The sequence below is a fragment of the Colletotrichum gloeosporioides genome (assembly GCF_011800055.1).
Source record: "Colletotrichum gloeosporioides strain Lc1 chromosome Unknown consensus_66, whole genome shotgun sequence".
Taxonomy (NCBI): domain Eukaryota; kingdom Fungi; phylum Ascomycota; class Sordariomycetes; order Glomerellales; family Glomerellaceae; genus Colletotrichum; species Colletotrichum gloeosporioides.
In genome coordinates, this window is record NW_025544711.1 from 685,156 (window position 1) to 705,958 (window position 20,803).

The following is a 20,803-nucleotide window of genomic DNA, read 5'->3' on the forward strand; positions in this document are numbered from 1 at the left end:
CGACTAGTGGTCATGGATGTGTGCACAAATGAACTGCAACGCCAGATAACCTTTAGATTTCTGGAGAAGACGTCGTCGTCGAACGAGGCCAGACCAACACCAGCACGCCGACGCACGCTGCTGCTGCTGCTGCTGCACTGCACGGGGCACTTTGGATGCAGTGCTGAACAGACTGCCCGCTGCTAGTAGATGTGCAGAGTCCAGTAGAGAAATCAATCATGCATGATGACGCCGCAGAGTCCATTCGCACCTCACACACCTCTTCGCGAAGCTGTTACCCCTCACTTGCACCTTGCGGGCTTGCGGGAGGCGGCTTACACAACCGTTGATCCCTCTATTCCGCCTTGCCTTGACGATGCAGACGAGGGGCTGCCGTTGGCTCGCATCGCACGCTCGCTCACTCGCTCGTCCAAGCTGTTGGTGACCAGCTAAAGTTGCCAAGTCAAGCCGCCACCAAGCGCGCTGTTCAGTCCTCTGCTGGTATCGATGTCTCCTCGGGAAGTGGGTGGCTGGCAGGCGGAACTCTCATATTCCATCACCGCTTCTGGAACCCATTTTCTGACCGCAGCCAGGCACGTCACGTCAGCACCTTGCGTATTGTTCAGGATCGCAAAAGTATCAGGGAATGATCATCGACAATGCTCAGTCAATAGACCCAACCCACAGTGGCCGTTCCATTCCATCGAATGACATGGCATGGCATGTCTCGGCATCCAAGGTTGCCAGTTTTATCGAAATTCGAATGATTCAACTCAACCGTAGCCCGCAACAAAGGGCAAAGACAACGGCGCAACGAACCTGAACAAGAGACGAGACGTCTTGGCAGCCGGTGATGCCAAGGCCCAAAGGAACCACCAAATTACGACGGTGGCCGCGCATCTGTACGGAGCACTGACTGTGTTGTGCAATGAGCAATCACAATGCTTTCGCCATTGCAGGCTGTGGCGATGGATGCAAATTTCCCACCGGGTATCCTGTGATTCATGCCGCTGCATCGGTTCCATGGCTAGGTGTTGAAAAGCAAAGAATAAGGGTGGAAATCCCGGAGCACGATCAAGAGCACCCTCGTCCATCTCCTTTTTCCTACCTGGCAATCTGCCGCTCCGCCTGTTTGTTTTGGCGCCTGCTTGCTCCGGAATGGCGGTATCCACTAGTTAATTCCCTTACCGACATGAAAGAAGGACGCCATATCGGTGCCCTTGCCGAATCGGACCTCAGCGTCACGACCCGCGGGTGGACAACGGTCTAGATTTCCGGGGCCTCGTCAAGACTTTTTTCAAGGTTCCGTCCTGTCCTTGACTCCAGAGTCCAATGCCTCTCACGAGTCCAGTCTCCACAAGACAGCACAACTGCAAACCTGGCACTGCTGAGAGCTTCGCCCTTTCTCCTTGTTCTTGCTAAAACCTCCTGGTCCGACCCGTCTCGCTTGCCGCTCTGGGCGCCCCGGTCTCCTCGCCCTCCTTCAATTGACTCGGGCTCGCTAGACAAGGGTCGTGATTCTCTACCCATGGTTCCCGTTACCGCGATTGTCAGTGACATTGAACGATTCGCGTCCGGGACTTTTCTTCCAAAATTCTACGGACTCGCTTGGAATGCTTCCAATCCTTGGATGGCCCTTGGTCCTTGCTCAATGAGAGAAGAAGCAGGCAGGCAAGGAGGCAAGCAAGAAAAAACCCCTCATGAATCCTTGAACGCGGAATATCCGCAGCCCACATCGCGCCCGGCTGGCATCTCAATTGTTCGTTCGCGAACTTCGCGTTTCCCTGCGGGCCAGCCAACACACCACCAACCGGATGGGGTGACGGCCAGAAACAAGCTCTGAGAAGCATATTCCACACATGTGCCGTCCAAGGTTCAGCACAAATTCTTGGCAAAATGGGAGACAAGACACATGAGCGAATCTTGCTTGCTGAGAGAAGGGGGAGAGACAACATGTCCCACCCCCCGTCCCGAAAGTCCTCCGTCCGACGGGTGCTGTCCAGCTCCCAAAACGCCTCCAGTCGGTGTCTTCCCATTTCGCGGATGGTCCGGTGCCCACGCATCCGAGAGCCGACGAAACATCACGGGCGTATGCACCGTCCACCAGTCGGCCCTAGGTCGTCCCTCTCCGCCCAGAATGCCTAACGCCGGGCCGCACGCCATAGCATGAACGTGAGAAATCGCAACTTCGTCCCATCAACACCTCTCTACTCTCTTGACTCGCAGTCCAGCAAGCGCTTTCTTTCGCTCACTTGGCACGAGTGATCTTATCCTGCCTGTCAAGTTTCGGCAACGACACCGGGCCCCAGTCATACCTTCTTCACCTCGCTCGGGTCGCCTCTACAACGCACGCGGACTACCTCGCATTCCACAACCACCCCGGCTATGGAACCAGCCTTCGACATCATCAAAGTAGGCACCCTTGACGACGGGCGCTGGAAAGGAAAAGGAAGAAGGTCAGAATCCTACCGAATGCCGCTGTCTCAATCCGACATGGCATCTTCCGATATGCCTAGCTAGCCCCGACTGCGATGGACCAACCGGGAAGCACACCGTCATCGATGCGGCACATGGATTGAGGCTGAGCAACTCAGAGCGAAACTCTTTCCGCAACACCGGGGATGAGAAACATCGGGCCAAGTGGCGATCTACCTACCTCGCGAAGCAGAATCACCTCGTGCCAATACACACAGCGCAGTCCGCTCCAGACCCCTTCTCGTGTCTTGCTTGCACCCACCCTTTGGCGGCCTCTGCAGTCCCCCCTTCGTCGCGATATGCAGCTCAACAACATCCGAGATGCCATCCGGCGGCAACATTTCACAACCTCCCAGCAGTAGCCACGGTAGCCAACCCAACCGACCATCAAACGAACGCAGAAAGAGGTAACCCAACTGCCGCAGCTCGCCCCCTCCTTCGCTACCATTGAGGCAGTGCATCGCGGGGTTGTTTCAATCGCACCAACCACCACGTGCGATGTGCAGCTTGCTCCGGGCGAGACTATTGGATGTCATTGGCGTGCCCGAAACCTCAATAGCTCCAACGTTGTTTACTCAGCACTCTGCTAATGAACACCCATCTAGTATTCTTTCGGGTGGTTGTACAGGATACGCCATGTTTCTCGCCAAAGGCGCTTGTCAAGAATGCTCATGTTTTGTTTGTGTTCGTCCAAGCCCCCCTTCGTCTGCTCAATCAAAAGCAATCTCTCGAACATCCCAATATGCGCCAGTGACGTTCCGCCCCAGAATTCGGCCCTTTAGACTTGGAACCCCTTCTTGGCAAAAATATTGGCTATTTGTCCAACCCCGATTGAGTCTTAGTTCCCGTTTGCTTGGCAGGAGATCGTAATTCTTGGCAACGCAACATCACAAGCATCTCACTGTATCGTTGTTGATGCAAGTCCAAAGTCTGGTTGAGGTGAAACTTGTCACGATCTCTGCCTCACCTAATAAGTGATAATTATGCAGCTGTTATCGCAAAAAAAGTGACTTTGAGAGTCCCGCTTCCCTATGTCAAGTTTTCAATATGCGTTGCGGTGGGGAAAAGGTGACACTTGAGCTGTGTTGATTGATGTTGCCTACTGCCAGACATTCTGCCTTGCCAATCTGCCTGCAGTCATGCATGCGTTATCTTCGTAGCATCATCTTGACATGGCCGCCGCGAGGTTGTCGGAATTTCAAACCCAAAGAGTCATGTAATTTTGTCTATTCCGAAACTCATGCTTTTCAATCTGCCTTGTGTCATTCGCAGCCTGTAACCATTCACGTCTGCCATCCCCAGAGGAAGCCAAAAGAACGCCTTATCATCCAAGCCATATTGCAAGGCTCACTTCACTCACTTGCTCACCGTCTGCCGAGGTCAACCTTCCTGACGTGGACCATCTCGCCCGTTCTCTCTCCCTCTGCCGCCTCGATACCAAAGAAGCCCGATACAGACTTCCTCAGCGTTTCCTCCCAGAACCCAGCAACAACCCCCTTCAGATCTCCTCCCGTCTGCTTGAAGTCGGGGAACGAGTTGACCTCAAGCAACCACGGCCTCGCCTCGGCGTCCACCAAGAAGTCCAGCCCAAACACCTCAAAGGCATTGCCCAAGGGCTGGAAGTGAATCGTCATCTCCCTGGCCGCGGCCTCAAAGATGTCACCCGTAACCTCGCATATCTGCTTGAAGATGCTCTCCGCCTGGCCCTCCGCCAAGCCCTGGCCCTTCACAAGGTCCCAGAACTGCTTGACCGGAGGCAAGGCAGACTCCCCGCCCTGGAGACACGTGTTCGTGAGGTGCCCGTCGAGATCCGCATCCTCCCACGGCGCCTTGTACGCCTTGCCCGCGAACAGCGCCAGCATGGGCCTGTACACGTAGACGTCCAGGCTGCCCACGCACAACACGTACGTGCGGATGTGAAACTTTCTTGCGTCGTCGGGGAGCAGCAGGGGAGGATGGATGTACGGCTGCACAACAAAGTGCCGCAGGTGCGAAGTCGTAATGTAATCCCCACCGCTTCCCTCTGCCTCTCCATCTCCCTCGTCCTCGTCCTCGCTGTCAGGTCTCTCCTCCTCCCACTCGTCAAAGACGCCCTGCAGCTCTTCCATCGAGCTGAATAGCCTAATGCCCTGCCCGCGGTCACTCATGCCCGGCTTCAGGATCCACCACTCCCTCTTGTCGGCGCCCTCGACGGAGTCGTTGCGGTCCATGCTCTCGCGGAGATCAAACGCCTCGACGAGCGCGTCGTCGAGGAACTCGGCGTAGTCAACCTCGAAATGCTCGCCTCGCTGCACGTGCGTCTTGAGGGCCGAGTCGGGGTGCTTCGCAACCCAGTGGTCGACCGTCGCGGAGAGGTAATGCTTGCGGATAAGGGCCTTGCGAATAATGTAACTATTGACAAGGGCGGTGGACGGGTGCTCGGCGGTGTGTTCGAAGTCAAGGGACTCGTAGGGAGCGATGTGGAGAACGCGGGTGTCCTTGGTGGGAAGAACGGCAGTCAGAGAGGGTGCGTCGTCGGTAGTTGCGTTGGTCTCCGGCGCCGGGAGGATGGAGTACTTGTTCGGGAACAAGCGTTCCATGGCCTCGAGGATCAGAGGCTGGACATATGGGTCTTCGTAGTTGATGATCGCGTGAAATTCTGGCGTCCAAGATGGCTGCAACGGGCCGGTCCTGATGGGAAGCTCAGTCATGGAGGCTGCCTGCTCCTTGGGCCCATTATTTTGAGGGCTATCACTACAGACAGACAGAGGTAAGAAACTGTTCGGTCTATTGTCTGCAAAAAAAAGTGACTTAGAGCGTAGAGTACATGCTGAGCTGCCGTCCTCTATTGTCATGTTCATGCCTTTGTTCCCGCCTGTTCATGCTTATGGAGTGTAAAATGTCCCGGCACCCTACCCGGCTCTTCGCCATGTCGTGTTCTCACCATGCTCGTTTCTCTATGCATCTCTCGAATGACCAAGGGCTCACTTACAGAATCAATTCCTTCTTGTGCAGATGCTGCGCAGGCTGCAAGAAGTTGGCCTTCAGGGGTGTCACACTGCAGCTGCTGTCAGTAATATGCAAATACCTGTAAAGGAGCATCGACATACCTCGTGTAGCCCTCCTTGACAGCCCAGCCGTCGTTGCCAGGCTCTGCTTCTTCAACGCTCTTGTACACGTCCGTGAACTTGGGTGCCCATTTGAAGTGTCTTTGGCGGTGAGCAGGAGTCTTTTTGCCCTCGCCCTTCTGCTCAGGAGCATCATCGCCGCCAATTGCTTCGCCAAAATCACCCTCGCGAATCTTCTCCTCCTCCTCATCCTCGTCACCAACGTCGCCTTCGATCTCCTGGAAGCAGCTGCCCTCGCGCCAGTAGTTCTGCAGCATGGCCGTGTAGAGCGTCTTGTGAGTCTCAACACCCTCAACAAGCGGCACATTGACACTGTACAGGTCAACCTCGTCACTGGCAGGCCACTGCTCATACAGCTTCTCGATGACCTTCACCGAGTGCCTCGCAGCGCCCTCGATAATGACAGGGTCATGGTTCCGCGAGAAGAAGGCATAGCTGAGCGCAATGGACTTGCGCTTGCAGACCGCCGCCTCGAGCGCGCCGCCCAAAGTTCCCGAGCTGAGCGCAAAAACGGCGGTGGTATTGCGGCCGTAGTTGGGACCGCTGACGACGAGATCGATGGGTCCGCGCTCCTTGAAGAAGTGGTGCAGGCCGATTTGAACGCACGAGGCCGGTGTGCCATCAACCAGAATCCATTCGTCCTCGCCGGCGGTGGCGGTAGGACGTGTTGAGGTGGTGCCTTCAGTGCCGTGAAGACCCTCGGCGGAGGGGCGGTAGTAGAGAGGCTTGACGGTCTGACCGATGATGTGCGCCTTGCCGATCCAGGAGCGTTGGGTGTGCGGGAGGCAGACGGAGACGGTATGGCCGGCTTTTTGAAGGTAGTGGATGAGGGAGTGGACGTAGGGGGAGGAGTGCGCAGACGGCGGGCCGTCGTCGTTGGTAAGGAGGATGTGCATCTTGGTGATGGTGACGTTCAATCTCGTTTCCGAAATGGGTTGAATGAGTACTAGGACAAGAGAGGCGCAGAGCGAGCAGGACACAAGGTGAGGTTGAAGGTGAGATTTCGGGTTGGAGAGACGCCCCGCGGCTGGAGGTCTTGGCAAAGGTCACAGGGGGCCGATGGACTTGCAATGACAAAGCTCAAGAACGTCGATGAGGTAACCCCGAGGTAGAAGGGACCGGGGAGCTCTGTTCCAGAGTTAATGAAGCCCTGAGGTGATGAGTCGTGAGTTACATAAAGGAAAGAAGTCGGATAAATTTCCTGACCAGACGGCACAGAGCCTAGGCGGGATGGAGGGGTTGCAATAGTGGGGCATGTTGACGTTAGTTGGACGGGCAGACTTCCGTGCCCGCTCTCGGAGCCAAACGGCGGGCAACATCGGGCGTGACTACCTACCTTAACCTTGCCTCACATACCAACAGCTCGCCCGAACCCGACCTAACGTACGTGGCTGCCCGCTTGGCCTACATGGTCACGCATCCAATTAGGTGCAGTAGACTCGGGCTGTAATGGAAAGCCGAAGTCGCTGGTCAATCACGCATGGTCACGTCTCGATGCAGCTCTCAAAGATGCTATGAAAATCATTCTTGTCCTAGTCTGCAGATTTCGGAGAACCTGGCCTGGTCCTCTAATACATGAATATCAGTCCTTCATACACGGCTTAACCAACGCCAAAGCCCGAGCTGATCATCCTCTGCTTCCGTAAGAATCTTCCGATCGTCCATCGTCCAAACAAGTTTACCAGTGTTAAAAAGGGACCCAAGTCGTAGGTGCTGCCTACTGCCAGTACTCACTGGCCAACTTGTCCCTAGTCCAGAAAGTGAAATACCTAACCATTACACAAAAGCTTATCGAGAATTGTGCTTTTTCATCCCATGACCCTGACCCTGACCGAAGCTGCAGTAGTCTCATGGCTCAACATGCCAGAGAATACCAAGAATGATACTCAATTTCGCCGCATTAGAACATCTTAATGACGGGCTCGCTTAGCAGCCGGAGCGGTAACTGGATCTGCCGAGCGTTTGGCTGGTGAGCTCTCGTGACGGCTTTTGACGCGCGGCCAGTCGTCGAATGGACTCGACCGGGTCTTGCGTTTGATTGGGGTTGCCTCTTCCGACTTCAATCCGGATCGCGTAGTGCGTCTGGTGTCGGGAGGAGTTGCTACCATCTGGCCAAACTTGGGTGCTTGGGGGGTCGACGGGCACTCGTCCTTAACTTCGGCTGGGGTCTGTGGGGCGTCCTCCGGCTCCTCCAGGTTGTGGTCCTCAATGTCGGTGACCGCCTCCTCCTCTTCCAAAGTCGAGCCAGTAGCAGGCGCCTTGGGTGCCACGGGAAACAGCAGGCGGGGCTTGATGGCAGAGCGAGTGAGTGGTCTCTTAGGACGCTCAGACGTGCTGCCCTCTACATCCTCGTCATCCTCTGGCTCAGCGAACTTGCGGAAAATCTTCTTTCCTCGGCTGCAATGATTTGTTAGCGAACACGCAAAGACTCTGAGAGCGGGTTTGACTTACAAGACATAGATCAGTCCATCTTCACGCTGGATCGCTTCATCAACCGCCTGAGAGGCTTCTCCGGGGATGGCGACGTTGCGCTTGCTGCGACGGCGCGGGGGCTCTCGCTCGACAGTGGCGCTACCGCCGTAGAACGGGTTGTCCTCACTCCGATCGACTTCGGGAACGCGGTCTTGGGAATCGGTGAAAATTTCAATCGGCTCCTCAACTTCCTCGGCAACAAAGCTCTCCAGCGAATTACCAGAGTACTTCTTGGGGACGCGCTTCCTTCTAGGGCTGACCAAAGCCTCCTCGTCGTTGTGGAACAGGTTGCGGGCGACGGAGCGGATATGGGCCGTCTGCTTCTCGTTGGGTGCCTTCTTGGGAGTCTTGGCTGGTGTGGGCAGCATGCCGGAGCGACGAGTGACGGAAGGAGCAGGAGCTTGGTGCTCCATCTTGTCAATACCAAGCGACGAGGCGGCTTGGGTTGCGCTCTCGACGGTCAGAAATCCGGATGCACGACGAACGGAGTCTTGGGCGGGCTGGCGCTTCTTCTGAGGGGTGGCGGTAGGCGACATGATTGACGCAGCTGCGGCAGCGGAAGGCGCGACGGCTTTGCGGGTGGTTCGAGGAGGAGTGCGGTGGGATGAGGGTTGGGGAGAAGGGGTTCGGTGGGCGGCTCGTCGAGATGAAATTCGCGCCGACTTGCGAGGAGAGTAAGGTTCCCAGTTATCGCTCCAGCCGTGTTTGGGGGTCGGTGGTGTTCGGATGGAGGATGGGGGAGGTGAAGGTGTTGATGCTGCGAAGGTCGCCATTTTGGATTCGTGGGTGTGAGGGTTGGCAGGCACCCTGATGCTCAATGGGCTGCTCCTTCCTTTTTACTTTTTCTTTGAGGTTGTCAATCGCTCTTTCCCGTCTTGGTGGCGAATGCGCGCGCGCGTTCAGGTGTCGCAAAGCGATGAAAGACGTCCAGTGTGGTCGGTGCCTTGGGAGGATGAGGTGAGGTAGCACCCGGTTGATTCGAGTACCTTACTCTTAGAAGACTCTAGCGGTCAGAGTATAAAGAGCTTAGTTCAACTGATTATTTTTGACAATACTACGCAATCGCAGTAAGGATAAAATGCCGAAGTTCGCGATTCCTCTGGTTGCTCTGACTACAAGAGATACAAGTAAGAAGTGGATGTGTGGATGGAATGGAGGATGTTCGCGATCATGGGGCGGCGGCAGTTGGGATGGATGCAAAAGGAAACGGTCAAGTCACAGAACGTGGGAGGCTGGAGTGGGAAAAGTAAAGGCTGGGAGGGGACTGCGACCGACCCTTTCAGAACGTGCGCCCATGTCCAATGAAGTGGGCAGTGGGCAGCCCAATCCAGCGACTTCTTTTTTTTTTTTTTTTTTTTTTTTGGNTTTTTTTTTTTTTTTTTTTTTTTTTTTTTGGCAGCGCACCAGCCACCAGCCACCAAGTTTTACAGCGACGAACACTGAGGCTTGAGGGGACAGACAGCTCATTTTCTGCGCAAATTAAGCGAGGCCCCACCACGGCGGCGGAGACGCGTCGCACCTCCTGAAAAGCGCGTCTTTTCGCGTATCGTACACACAGTCGAGCCGGCCCAAACAACACTAACGCTAAAGTGCCCATTGGGCCTGCAGGGGTCTTCTCTGCCCCTCACCCCATCCCACATTTCCACCCAAACAGCCCGGACACGAAGCGGCACTCCAATCCCAAAGTCTGATTCCATCAACAAATAACGTCACCGCCGCCGTTCCGTCTCAGGCACAGACAGCCCCAGACCGCGCTCTCGCAGAACCGTCACCATCGGCGCATTACCACCTGCACCTGCACCCGCACCCGCACCCGCACTTGCAGCTGCGGCCAGACCCGGGCACCGACCGGCGCAACATCCATCATGGCCGACAACATGGACGACTCCCTCACCGAGGACATCTGGGCGTCGCCTGGCCCAGACGGTCAAGCCCCCCCATCCTCCGACCGGCCCAAGACCCCTGCCACACCGAAAACTCCCAAAACTCCTAAGACGCCAAAGACACCTGCGAACCAACCTACCGCGCATGACAGAGAGGCCGCCTTGCGCAAGGAGCTGGAGGGTGTCCGCAATATCAACGCCGCAATTGAGGGCATCATCACCACTCTTGACAAGGCCAAGGGGAACATGAACGTATGTGTTGCTGCTGACTCCTTCGTTCCTGGTCTGTCGCTGACTTTAAACTCGTAGACCGTCTCCGGCACCGTCTCGAACGCGTCCACTCTCCTTAATACTTGGACCCGCATCCTCTCTCAAACCGAACACAACCAGCGACTAATCCTCAACCCGAACTGGCGCGGCGCAAGCAACGACTTGGTAGAAGTCGAAGCCGAGGCTTTGCACAAGCAACAGCAAGCTGAGAGGCGGGCGGCGGAAGAGGAAAGGCGACGTGAGGCTGTCCGACGAAAGCGTGAGGAGGAAGAGGAAGAGCGGCAGAGACAAGCGGCTGTTGGCACCACATCTCGTGGCCGAGGAGTGACCCGCGGGGTCTCTCGTGGGCGGGTTCGTGGCACAAGTACGACGACCACGCGCGGCCACACCTATTCCAGTAGCACATCGAGAATCGGCAGGGGCGCTCCGAGTGTTCGCGGTGGATATCGGGGACGGGCTAGAGGTACGGAGTAGTGTTGGACGACTTTTTGTTTGTGCATGAGTACCGATACCCTGAAATGCATGCTGGCGGTCCACTGCAGACCAGCCTATTTCTTCTTGAAGAAGTCGCTCATCTTCTTCATGCCCTTAGTGTTGACCTTCTCCAAAGCTCTGACTCCGCGGCTTTGGGTGGCTTTCCGTTTCTTCTCCTCCTCCATCTTTCTCTTCTTGTCAGCACGTGCCTCTTCCTCCTCCTCATCCATCATTCGCTTCCTGGAGTAGTCGGCCATTGATCTAGACGATGCGGCTTCGGCGCGTAGTTTGGCAAGTTGAGCCAAGTAGTCATCCAGAGGGGTGAAGTCGACGCTGGTCGTCTCCTGGTCAGCCAGGATTGGCCTCAGCATCGCGGTCATCCCAGGCGCGATATAGCTGGAACAGATGAAATTGAATGCGACCTTGAGTCTCTGAAGATTGGTGACCTCCTCAGATGCTTGGATGGCACTGACGATGGTCTCTTCCACGACTTCGCTGATAGATGTTGCGGCTGTCGAAGTCGACACAGCTGATTGTGTACTGTCCACCGTAGAAACGGACATCTGAGACTCGCCTGATTCATTCTTGGTGGAATCTTGGGATCCATCCGTCGCTCCATCGGCAGCCGATTTGGCTTCCACTGTCACCGCTTGTGATCTTTGTACTTGAATAGGTGCCTCCAAGGCCTTCTTCACAAACTTTTCCTCCATACTGTTCGGAAGGCTTTTGGAGCTCATCGCTTTCGCTTTTGACAGAATCTCGTTGACAAGCTTCTTCTCGCTCAGTCGGTACATATTCTCGTCACCAGCATCGACGGTGTCGCAGACCGTTTCCATTCGTGACTCGAGAAGTGCGCGGGTTTTTGGGCATCGTAGAGCCTCGGCCATATGGGAGGACGACGAAGAAACGGCGTCGAAGTGGTCATCGCTGGAGAGGAAGAGGCGTTTCGATTCGGTAGACTTTGCGCTGGCAGGGCCGAAAAGGCCGGGAAGCAGGATGAAGATGGGATCAATAGGAGTCGCAATGAAGAGGTCAGCGCCATTGGTGACCTGCGCCTGGAGTTGTGAAGTGTCTCCTTCATTTGACTTCTCCAAATCGCCGGTGGGTGTCTCGATCATCCAGCTCCTCGGGCTGGTCTTGGGTGCTGCGATCTTGGTGAACTCGTAGATGCCCGTGTCTGGGCAGAGCAGATACCGTGTAGGTTTCGAGTATCTGGGATTAGGGAGAGAGACTATGCGAGCCTCTTGGGTAGCCTTGGTAGGAATGATGAACAGCTTGGGTGCGCTCGACGACTCCTCTGGCAGACTGTACTTGGCCGTTGTTGAGGCATTGCTTGCCTCCGTCTTCGCCGCCGGAGCGGATTTGGTTGATCTGGTTCTCGCCATTGGCTGTGACCTAAAGATTCTGCTGTGTGCGACTAGCAGCTCTTGAATACCAGAGATGCCAAATCCGAGAAACCCAGAACGAAGAACAATCGAGAATAGATGAAGCAGACGTGTCGGCAATTTGATAGCGAACAATCCGACCTGTAGGCCAGTGCTGAGCGTGGATAGGTCGCGGATCGAGGTACAAAGTGACTTGTGAACCCCTGCGCTTAGACGCGCCAGAACGCGACGGACTGATCTCAATTAAAAGTGGAACGCGTTGTTCAGGGTCATTCGCGACAGTGACCAATGGCGGCTGCCCAAACACTCGCATCACTCCACGTCAAACTCCTCTTCTCAGCCTAGCCCGCAGGCTTATCGTGACGACAAGTTCAGATGCGACAGTCGATAACGATCGAGACCTGCTTGCCCATCCTTCTCATGCCTTAGCTAGCACACATCTTTTCGTCATTTTTGCGGCACCGAACGCCGACGTCGCTCCTTTAGCCGCCTATCTTGTTTACATTGAACTCTTACGCCTTTCCTTTGTTCTCTGAATGCGAGTGTTTGTTTGCCGGCACAGACCCCTCCCGTAAACCACCAACCGAGTCTTGCGCCCGATTTCGAAGCTGAACAGCCCGGTCGGCGGGTCATGGGCCTTGTGGCGTTAAAGCTCCGTCAAGTCGCCTTGCCCTGGAATGTACCAAGGTGACCATCGCGCCGACGACCGCCTGCACTGTGACCTACTAGCAATATGCCTCCTGGTTCGTTACCCCGAGAGCGTCTGGCGAACGAGACCGTAACATTCCCACAGGTGCCCCACACGATGAGCCTCAATGGCCTCCCCGATCACCCCATGAAGCCCTCATCAGCACACCCGGCGGGCGCGAACGACTGAGACGGCTTGCGAACCGAACCTCTCCCTCTCCGTCACCACTCAAGAGGGGGCGATCCATGTCCGCCTTATCGTCAAGGTCGGCCGCATTGCGAGACGAGATGAACGACCAAGAGGAGGAGGAGGACGAGGAAACCCTACAGCTCAAGTTGCAGGAGATCCAGGCCAGGTTAAAGCTCAAGAAACTTCAGAGCGCAAGGGAGAAGACAGCTGTGCCCCCATCGCCCAGGCGCAGATCACCACCACCACAACCAAGACCATCCTCGAGAATATTTGGACAGGGCGCGGGCCGAGCTGCCGCCAGGCCTTTGTCACTTCCCGCCGCCCCAAATATTGAGGTGCCTGTCTCCCCAACAAGAAAGGCCCCGCCCCCTCAACCACAAACTTCACCAAGTCGGGTTCTTCTGGGAATAGACAAGGGACTGAGAGCGAAAGACATCTCGTTGAAAAGAGCTCCAAGTGCGCTGCGCAGAAGGCAAGATGGAGAACAACAATTTGGCGGCTACCTCCAGAGGTCAAGGACCCCCGGACCCCAACCCACGTCTGAAATATCTCGGCCGCTGAGTTTCAACGAGAGGTTAGCTGCAGCAAGGACAACAGAGCAGGATCGGCAAGGTTTAAGAGACAGGGTCCAAAAGGTCAGGTCCAATGCATTTGATATTGGACGGAAGGAGATGGACGAATACAAATCAAAGGCCGTCGACCTACCCGACCAACCCGACGCAGCGCCACAGTTCACACGAGAAGAAATCCTCGGTTTGGAGCCCAAGATCGAGCAAGCACCAAGAGACGGGCAACTAGCTCTCCCGGCACCGCCATCAACATCCGTAGATGGACCCCAGGGCCTTTATCAACCACCGCCTGACTGGATGTTGCCACAATCGAAGCCAGCGAAGCCTAAGAAGCTAGCACCTGCAGATGTCCCCGAATCCGAAGCTTCGGCATTCGAGCCGTATTCTAGCTTCCACCTTTCGCAGCGCATTCTGCCACACCAGGTCCTAACCAGGCACCTCTCTGAGAAAAAGATTTTCAAGTTACCAGATTTACTCCGCAAAGTCAAGGGGCCCGAGTTTCAGCTTCCAGATATCGAGCAAGATATCGTCGTCTTCGCCATTGTGGCCAAAAAGTCGGAACCACGCTCGCATAAACCCAGACCGGACCAAAAAGGGAAACAGACAGACAAGGGCAAATACATGGTGATTACGCTATGTGATTTGAAGTGGGAGCTTGAGCTATTCCTCTTTAACTCGGGGTTCACTCGGTTCTGGAAGGTCACAGAAGGCACCGTGCTGGCAATCTTGAATCCTACGATCATGCCGCCACCGGTCGGCCGCGAAGCCACTGGTCGTTTCAGTCTGGTCATCAACTCGGATGCCGACACAATCATGGAAGTAGGGAAGGCTCGGGATCTGGGCTTCTGCAAATCCATCAAGAAGGACGGCGAGTACTGCAATTCGTGGGTTAACAAGAAACGAACAGAGTTCTGCGAGTTTCATACCAACGAGGCAGTCTCCAAGCAACGCGCAGCACGCATCGAGATCGGCACCATGGATTTCGGCATGAGTGGTGCAGAGAAATGGCGAATGAACTCTCGTTACGTCCCCAAGCCCCCTACCGCGGCAGAACAGAAGAAGAGCCAATACGACAGGGAAACCCATAGCCATTGGTTTGCCACGAAATCCATGAGCGCGGCACAGCTTATAGACGGTGCCCAGGCTCTCGCGGATCGGAGGGAGAAAGAAGAGGGGCTTAAGAAGCGGATGCTTCAACAAGAGCGAGAACGCGGAATCATGCAGCGCTTGGGCAAGATCGGCACCGGTGCTGGAAGGGATTATATGAAAAAGACAGAACGTGGTCCTGCTTCCAGTGTATCCGCTTCCTTCCCCCCGCCGGGACCGTCGTCATCCAACGCCATTGAAGAAGAAGCGAAGCCCGATGCTAAAGCTTTGGGTCTGGTAGGATCGAGGAGTAGGGACCTCGCGATCCACCTGAGCCCTATAAAACGCAAGAGGCCGCAGAGCGCGCAATCCAGCTCTTCGGTCGGAGCTCCAGCATCAGCAACAACTGGCGCGAAGTCTGGTTTCGGTTGGGGTGGCAACCTCAAGGACAAGCTGAGCAAGATGAAGGAGGGCGAAAAGTTGAGCAACGACAAACCACCGGTCCGGAAAAAGACGAGATTCGTGACGGAGAAAGGCATTCGCGAAGCTGGGAGGGAGAGCTTGGGGATGGACCTGCCACAGACAGTTTCCTTTGAAGATGATGATGACGACTTGGTTATTCTTCGGTGAGATTGGGCAGCATTGGGATTTGGGTATGGCTTGTGAACGGCCGGACGGAAGCACGGTGTCAGGGATAACGGCTCCTGGATGGAGTCTACTCGAAGCGATCATGGGTACATTTATGGTCCGAAAAACAGAACCAAGAATAGAATTTGACGTCCTCAAGACGATCGATCGATCACCCCACACTGCTCGCCTAGCCCTGCTCTTGCGTGACCAACGCATGTGCTGTGGCAAGCAGCGAAAAGCATTCCATGACACCAACCATGATTTTGAGCAAGATGTGGATGTACTCAAATGTTCCCAGTCAAGTGCCTCAGGACTTGGACGCTGCCACATAACTAGGCGGCCTTGCTTCCTTGCTCTTTCCCCAGTCAGATTCCTTGTCGCCCAAAGTAAGTTCCAGAGTCCGTCCTTGGCTGAAGAAGTCATGCCCAATCCAACTTCTGTTGTACGCGTGCCCGTCCAGCTTGGCGCTTTGCACGTAAATGTTTTTGTAAGCCGGATCGAACCCCACGCACTTCACTGTAGCATTTTTGCCCGTCAGTGGACTCTTGACGGCGATTTCTTCGAAGAAAGGTGGTGTGATGAGATACACGTTTTGTCCGGCGACAGGGAATAGACCCATGACGGAGAAGGCGAGGAACGCCCCCATGGCACCAGAGTCGTCGTTGCCAGGCAGGCCGCCGCGGGTAGAGTTGAAGGCAGACGGTATGTACTGATGAGTGCGTTCCGCCGAGAGGCCGGGCCGTCCCGCATAATGATACAGGTACACCGTAAGAAACACTGGCTCGTTGGAGATGTCTGCGAGAGGGGACGCGTGGAAGTAGTTCAGACGGGAGACGAATGCGTCATCGCCGCCCATCATGTCGATGAGGGTTGACGTCGCATGAGGCACGATGCTACAAGAGGTCAGTTTGACGTGACTGGGTTAGGGCCTGGTGCGTACAACTGATACTGCCAGATGCTCGCTTCGAACGTCTCACTGGGATTTGTCGTCAAGGAACAAAATCCAGCAAGAGTAGAGCAGGCAATCGGATCCTGGAAACCCCAGGTCCCATTCATGTACTTTGGCTGGAAGAAGCCGTTGAAGTTGGTGTCGGTGCCATTTATCAGTGATTTTTGGTCCAACTTCCACAGATTTTGCCAGTTCATGCTTCTTGTCATGTATTTATCGTGGGCTGTGCCCTCGTTCAAACCCTGAGCTAGCGTCGCCAAACAAAAGTCATTGTATGAATACTCCAACGTCCTCGAGATGCTCCTTGAGTTTGTACCGAAGCCGATGGGATCGAAGTCGAGATACGGGATGTAGTTGAGGTTCTTCCAGCTCGTCAGTCCGCCGCGACCTTGGTAGGACCACTCCAGGGGCTCCTCTTCTGCGTCCTTCGTAATGGCCTCCAGAGCCAGTTTCCAGTCTATCGAGGTTAAATTCTTGACATAGGCATCGACGAGGACTATATCGGCGTTGGAGCCGCCCTGCGTCCAGCCTTTACAAAGAGACATACGGCAATCGGGGAGCCAGCCTTCGTGTTTGTATATGTCCAGCAGAGAATTGACCATCTGTGTCTGCGCTACCGGATCGATGACGGTAAGCAATGGATGCTGGACGCGGAAACTGTCCCACATGCTGCTTGCAATCAGCACAGATTTCTAGAAGACGAGTTTTGACGCACCAGTAGTATGAATCAAAATACGGGACACCACTATCCCAATTGGGGTTCTCGCTAGTGTAGTTCTGAGGGGAGATCATGTTGCGATACAACCCGCTCCAGAAACTTCTCTGAAGATCATCCGTCGCACCGCCCGCCTTGATCGACACTGGGCTCAACTTCTCCCTCCATGCGTCTTTGGCTGACCCGACTAACGAGTGGAAGTTACTCAGGGGATCAGGAATCTCTCGCTCAGCATTTTGACACGCCTGTCCGCTGCTCTTGAATGAGACACCCACTCTTGCGGTGACCGTGTTGTTAGTGAGTTCCTTGAACCGGACGAAACCTCCCCCCTCGAGGTAGAACAGGTTGAAGCCTCTCGTGATGAATAGCTCCTTCGGTTCGTTACCCGCGCGGTTGTTCACCCATACCCCCGTGTCGAAGACCTTGGCCCCAAAGAAGTCGACGCAATAGTGCATGACATACGACCCGGCGCCGAAGCTAGGCAGGAACGTGCCGTTTCCCGTCATCCGTCCTGTGGGTGTATCAATCTTGATTGAGGCGTTCTGACGGCTCGCCCAAAGATCCGTCAAATCCAACATCACAAGCGGATGCTCGTTACCAATGGGAAATGTGAACCGCAAGAGCGCCGCATGCTCAGAGACGGTCATGTCCGCCTTCACACCTGACACCATGTCCACCGAGAAATACCCTGGCTCGGCCACCGTCTTGTTCAAATCATATTTGGTTGCCCGGTCTCCGATTCGAAAGCGGCAGTTATTGAGCTCATCACCTGGACACACTTGCGGGAACAGCGGGAAGTTGCCCAGACTGGGGTTGCCTCCGGTGCCGCTGTCATGGACAATGCTGAAGCCGGTGATGTTGCTGCCGTCGGTTGCAAAGCCACCAGTCTTTTCGCCGTCGACGTCGGCGACGGCTTTGGCGAGCCCATAAGGCCGTGTAGCGCCGGCGAATACGTTGCCGCCTCGCTGAGAGCCGATGAAGGGGTCGACAAAGGTTAGAGGATCGAATGACTGAGAGACAACTGCAGCACCAAGAGTAACGAGAGAGACTAGTGAGAGTTGAATCCTGCGCATGACGAAGAAGACATGAGATGAACTGTAGGACAGAGTTAATGTAGATGGTTCATCCGCGGGAAGTCAAGCCTCTCATTTGAGACCAGTCGAATTCCGCTGAAGAGAAGAGGAAGAGCGCAATCAGAACTGAGGACTGTAAATGTCAGTGATTCAGTTGACCATCTCCTCACGTCCTGCAAAGTAGCACGACGCGCGGAGATCCCGGCTACGTGCTGGTAGCTGGCCAAACTTTACTTACTCGACCCCGCGCGTGTGCTCTATGCGGTAGGTGGTAGTCTGGTGATCCTTGATGGCGCGGGAATAAACATCAACGAACACCGAATTGTCGATCACTGGCCAGTATGCGCCGTGTTGACCTGCAGCTCTAGCCAGTCCAATGTCCGGATCTCCGTGTATGCATGGCGGACATGGCGGCGCACGGTATTTGGAGGTGCATCGTCGGAAGATTTGAGAGGTTCGATATCGCAGTCGAAGTGGCGTCTGTGGGGTGAATGCTTTCCCGTCAGGTTCTCACGAACTCATCGTCTTATACCATTCCCGTGTACCCGTTGAACGAAACAGCCAAATTGTTTCGTTTGGACGTTGTTTGGAGACAGGAGGAGCTTGAATAAACTAAGGTGTTGGGGGGCTAGGGAACCACTCCCCCCGGCCTTAGCTAGAATTACAGGGGTAGCTTAGCCGAGAGACATGGAGTGGAGGAAGGTACCGACCCACGACAGTTACTTCCTAGTCAGGGTTCCTGTAGCATATGGCGGTTTTCTTCCCTCATCTGCTCAGTCGTTGATTTGCAGATTCATCATGGCTAGACATGGGATTCAGTATGCTTGGGAGTCTTTCGTCTGAACATCGTCTTACTGATTCAGACAGATGAACCTTGGTCGAGTTTCTACGCATCCGTGCCTTAGTGTTAAATGTAGAAGGGGGCCCCTTGAGGCAGGCGCCCGAAACACCCAATGCTCCAGCTTGGCCCCCGGCAAACTGCCCCAAGGATGGAGAAGGACACATGGAGCTTCGCGATTTCAAACATCTTGAGCTCCTCAGCCCATTGTCTGTTCTTTGATCTTCCGGCTTTCCTTTTTCCTTCGTCTTCTTTTTGCAAAACGGGTTTGAGTCGTCATTTACTTCCTCTCGAACAACTGTCAAGATGCTGGACATCTACCAGCTGAATCTCACGGGCCTTCTGGCGGCCTGTGGCGCTCTCTTCGCCTCAAGCAACACTGATAAACCCGTCAAAAAGGATGAGAAGAGCGCGAAACAACAAAAGAAAGAGAAACCCCAGCAAGGATCGCAATGGGCGTTCTACGTCGTTTACGCTCTCGTCATGGGCTCGGATTGGCTTCAGGTAAATCAGTACCAACCAGTCAATTAATCTTACCTGTCTGACACGATCACAAGGGCCCATTTCTCTACTCTCTGTACAAGAATGAGCACGGCATCTCCTCAGACCTTGTCCCGACGCTTTTCACGACAGGATTTGTCTCTGGAGCTGTAGCCGGCTACTTCATCGGCTCCCTGGCCGACCGTCACGGCCGCAAGGCGAGCTGTCTCTTCTTCTGCGCTGCTTACGCCCTCTCATGCCTTCTCACCACCATCCCGAGCCTGCCACTACTCTTCGTCGGCCGCGTCCTCGGAGGTCTCGGGACCAGTCTTCTCTTCAGTGTCTTTGAGAGTTGGATGGTTACCGACTTTCACGCCCGTCGTCTCGGGGAGAAAGGTCTGGACCTGTCGCGAACTTTCGGCTTCATGAGCACCGTCAACAGCATTGTGGCCATTATCAGCGGCGTTGCCAGCGAGTGGCTCGTTTCCATTACCGGAACGCGCAAGTCGCCATTTCTCGCTAGCATTGGATTGCTCGTGCTAGCCGCCGGGATCATTACTAGCCAATGGGTAAGACTCCTGTCACTGCGCAGATCTTGGTACTTGGTCTAATGGGTGTTTAGGACGAGAACTACGGTTCCACGGGCCAAAGTTTGTCCAAAGAGGCTTCCAAGGGAAAGAAATCCAGCCTGTGGACCACGATGACTGACAAGCGCGTACTCACCATCGGTCTCGCGTCAACAATGTTCGAGGGTTCCATGTATCTCTTTGTAGTTCTCTGGAGTCCCGTCCTCGTCGCCGCCTCCTCCTCTCCGGACACCCTGCCTTACGGCATCATCTTCGCTGCCTTCATGGCCTCGACTCTACTCGCCTCCCTCTTGTATCCTCGCCTGTCTGCCATGGTCTCAACTCCGTCTCGTTTGCTGTTCGCAGTCTTACTAGCAGCTAACGCTGTCTTCTTTGCTCTCGGCACCGGTGGTGCGCGACCCGAGCAGGTTACCTTCTGGCTGTTCTGTCTCTTTGAAGCTTGTGTCGGACTTTACTTCCCGTCCATGGGCTACCTCAAGGGCAAGGTTGTGGACGATGGCGTACGCGCGCAGGTTTACGGTGTTCTGAGAATTCCGCTCAACTTGTTCGTTGTTGTCAGTCTGATGTTCACAAGTGACGAGGGAGCAAACAAGGTGTTCCTCGTGTGCGGCATGTTGCTCCAGGCAAGTTGCGGCGCGTTATGGCTCATGGGTGGACAGGATGTATGAGTGGATGGCTGCAAGTCTGGCACTAAACGGGACGAGATAATGTGATAATATTTAGGATCTACATGTCCGACATGTCCAACAGAGGAGCCATACTCATTCCACAAGCATGGAAATCAGATTTGACTCGTCTTCCGACTTCACGCTAAGATGTTCACCGACTGACTGACGTCGACTTAAGCGCCCGTTGGACACGTCATCCCACGAATCCCATCGGGCCGTTTAAAGCTCGCCCGCTCGCCCTGGTGTCGGGTCTCATTGCGCCAGGGCTAAGCCTTGCGTTGAAAGC

At 55.0% G+C, this 20,803-nt stretch overlaps 7 protein-coding genes across 7 annotated transcripts; 3 read left to right on the plus strand and 4 right to left on the minus strand.

The window, feature by feature from the left end:
• Positions 1 to 3,818: 3,818 nt before the first annotated feature.
• Positions 3,819 to 6,457, minus strand: GCG54_00014833 (putative tubulin--tyrosine ligase PBY1; the record flags this gene model as incomplete). The annotated part of the gene is made up of 3 exons (XM_045414654.1): positions 3,819 to 5,187; positions 5,426 to 5,491; positions 5,544 to 6,457. 3 exons carry the CDS (start codon positions 6,455 to 6,457, stop codon positions 3,819 to 3,821), a joined length of 2,349 nt encoding a protein of 782 aa, XP_045260776.1.
• A 1,014-nt stretch (positions 6,458 to 7,471) lies between these two features.
• On the minus strand, positions 7,472 to 8,806 carry GCG54_00014834 (uncharacterized protein; the record flags this gene model as incomplete). The annotated part of the gene is made up of 2 exons (XM_045414655.1): positions 7,472 to 7,958; positions 8,013 to 8,806. The coding sequence occupies 2 exons, from the start codon at positions 8,804 to 8,806 to the stop codon at positions 7,472 to 7,474; spliced, it is 1,281 nt and encodes a 426-aa protein (XP_045260777.1).
• Positions 8,807 to 9,898: 1,092 nt separating this feature from the next.
• GCG54_00014835 (uncharacterized protein) lies at positions 9,899 to 10,660 on the plus strand (the record flags this gene model as incomplete). Its single annotated transcript, XM_045414656.1, has 2 exons — positions 9,899 to 10,168; positions 10,226 to 10,660. The coding sequence occupies 2 exons, from the start codon at positions 9,899 to 9,901 to the stop codon at positions 10,658 to 10,660; spliced, it is 705 nt and encodes a 234-aa protein (XP_045260778.1).
• A 74-nt stretch (positions 10,661 to 10,734) lies between these two features.
• Positions 10,735 to 12,045, minus strand: GCG54_00014836 (uncharacterized protein; the record flags this gene model as incomplete). Its single annotated transcript, XM_045414657.1, has 1 exon — positions 10,735 to 12,045. One exon carries the CDS (start codon positions 12,043 to 12,045, stop codon positions 10,735 to 10,737), a length of 1,311 nt encoding a protein of 436 aa, XP_045260779.1.
• A 975-nt stretch (positions 12,046 to 13,020) lies between these two features.
• On the plus strand, positions 13,021 to 15,207 carry GCG54_00014837 (DNA replication licensing factor mcm10; the record flags this gene model as incomplete). The annotated part of the gene is made up of 1 exon (XM_045414658.1): positions 13,021 to 15,207. One exon carries the CDS (start codon positions 13,021 to 13,023, stop codon positions 15,205 to 15,207), a length of 2,187 nt encoding a protein of 728 aa, XP_045260780.1.
• A 307-nt stretch (positions 15,208 to 15,514) lies between these two features.
• GCG54_00014838 (putative secreted glycosidase) lies at positions 15,515 to 17,944 on the minus strand (the record flags this gene model as incomplete). The annotated part of the gene is made up of 3 exons (XM_045414659.1): positions 15,515 to 16,100; positions 16,148 to 16,825; positions 16,872 to 17,944. The coding sequence occupies 3 exons, from the start codon at positions 17,942 to 17,944 to the stop codon at positions 15,515 to 15,517; spliced, it is 2,337 nt and encodes a 778-aa protein (XP_045260781.1).
• A 1,144-nt stretch (positions 17,945 to 19,088) lies between these two features.
• On the plus strand, positions 19,089 to 20,517 carry GCG54_00014839 (Molybdate-anion transporter; the record flags this gene model as incomplete). The annotated part of the gene is made up of 3 exons (XM_045414660.1): positions 19,089 to 19,286; positions 19,340 to 19,831; positions 19,885 to 20,517. The coding sequence occupies 3 exons, from the start codon at positions 19,089 to 19,091 to the stop codon at positions 20,515 to 20,517; spliced, it is 1,323 nt and encodes a 440-aa protein (XP_045260782.1).
• Positions 20,518 to 20,803: the final 286 nt, after the last annotated feature.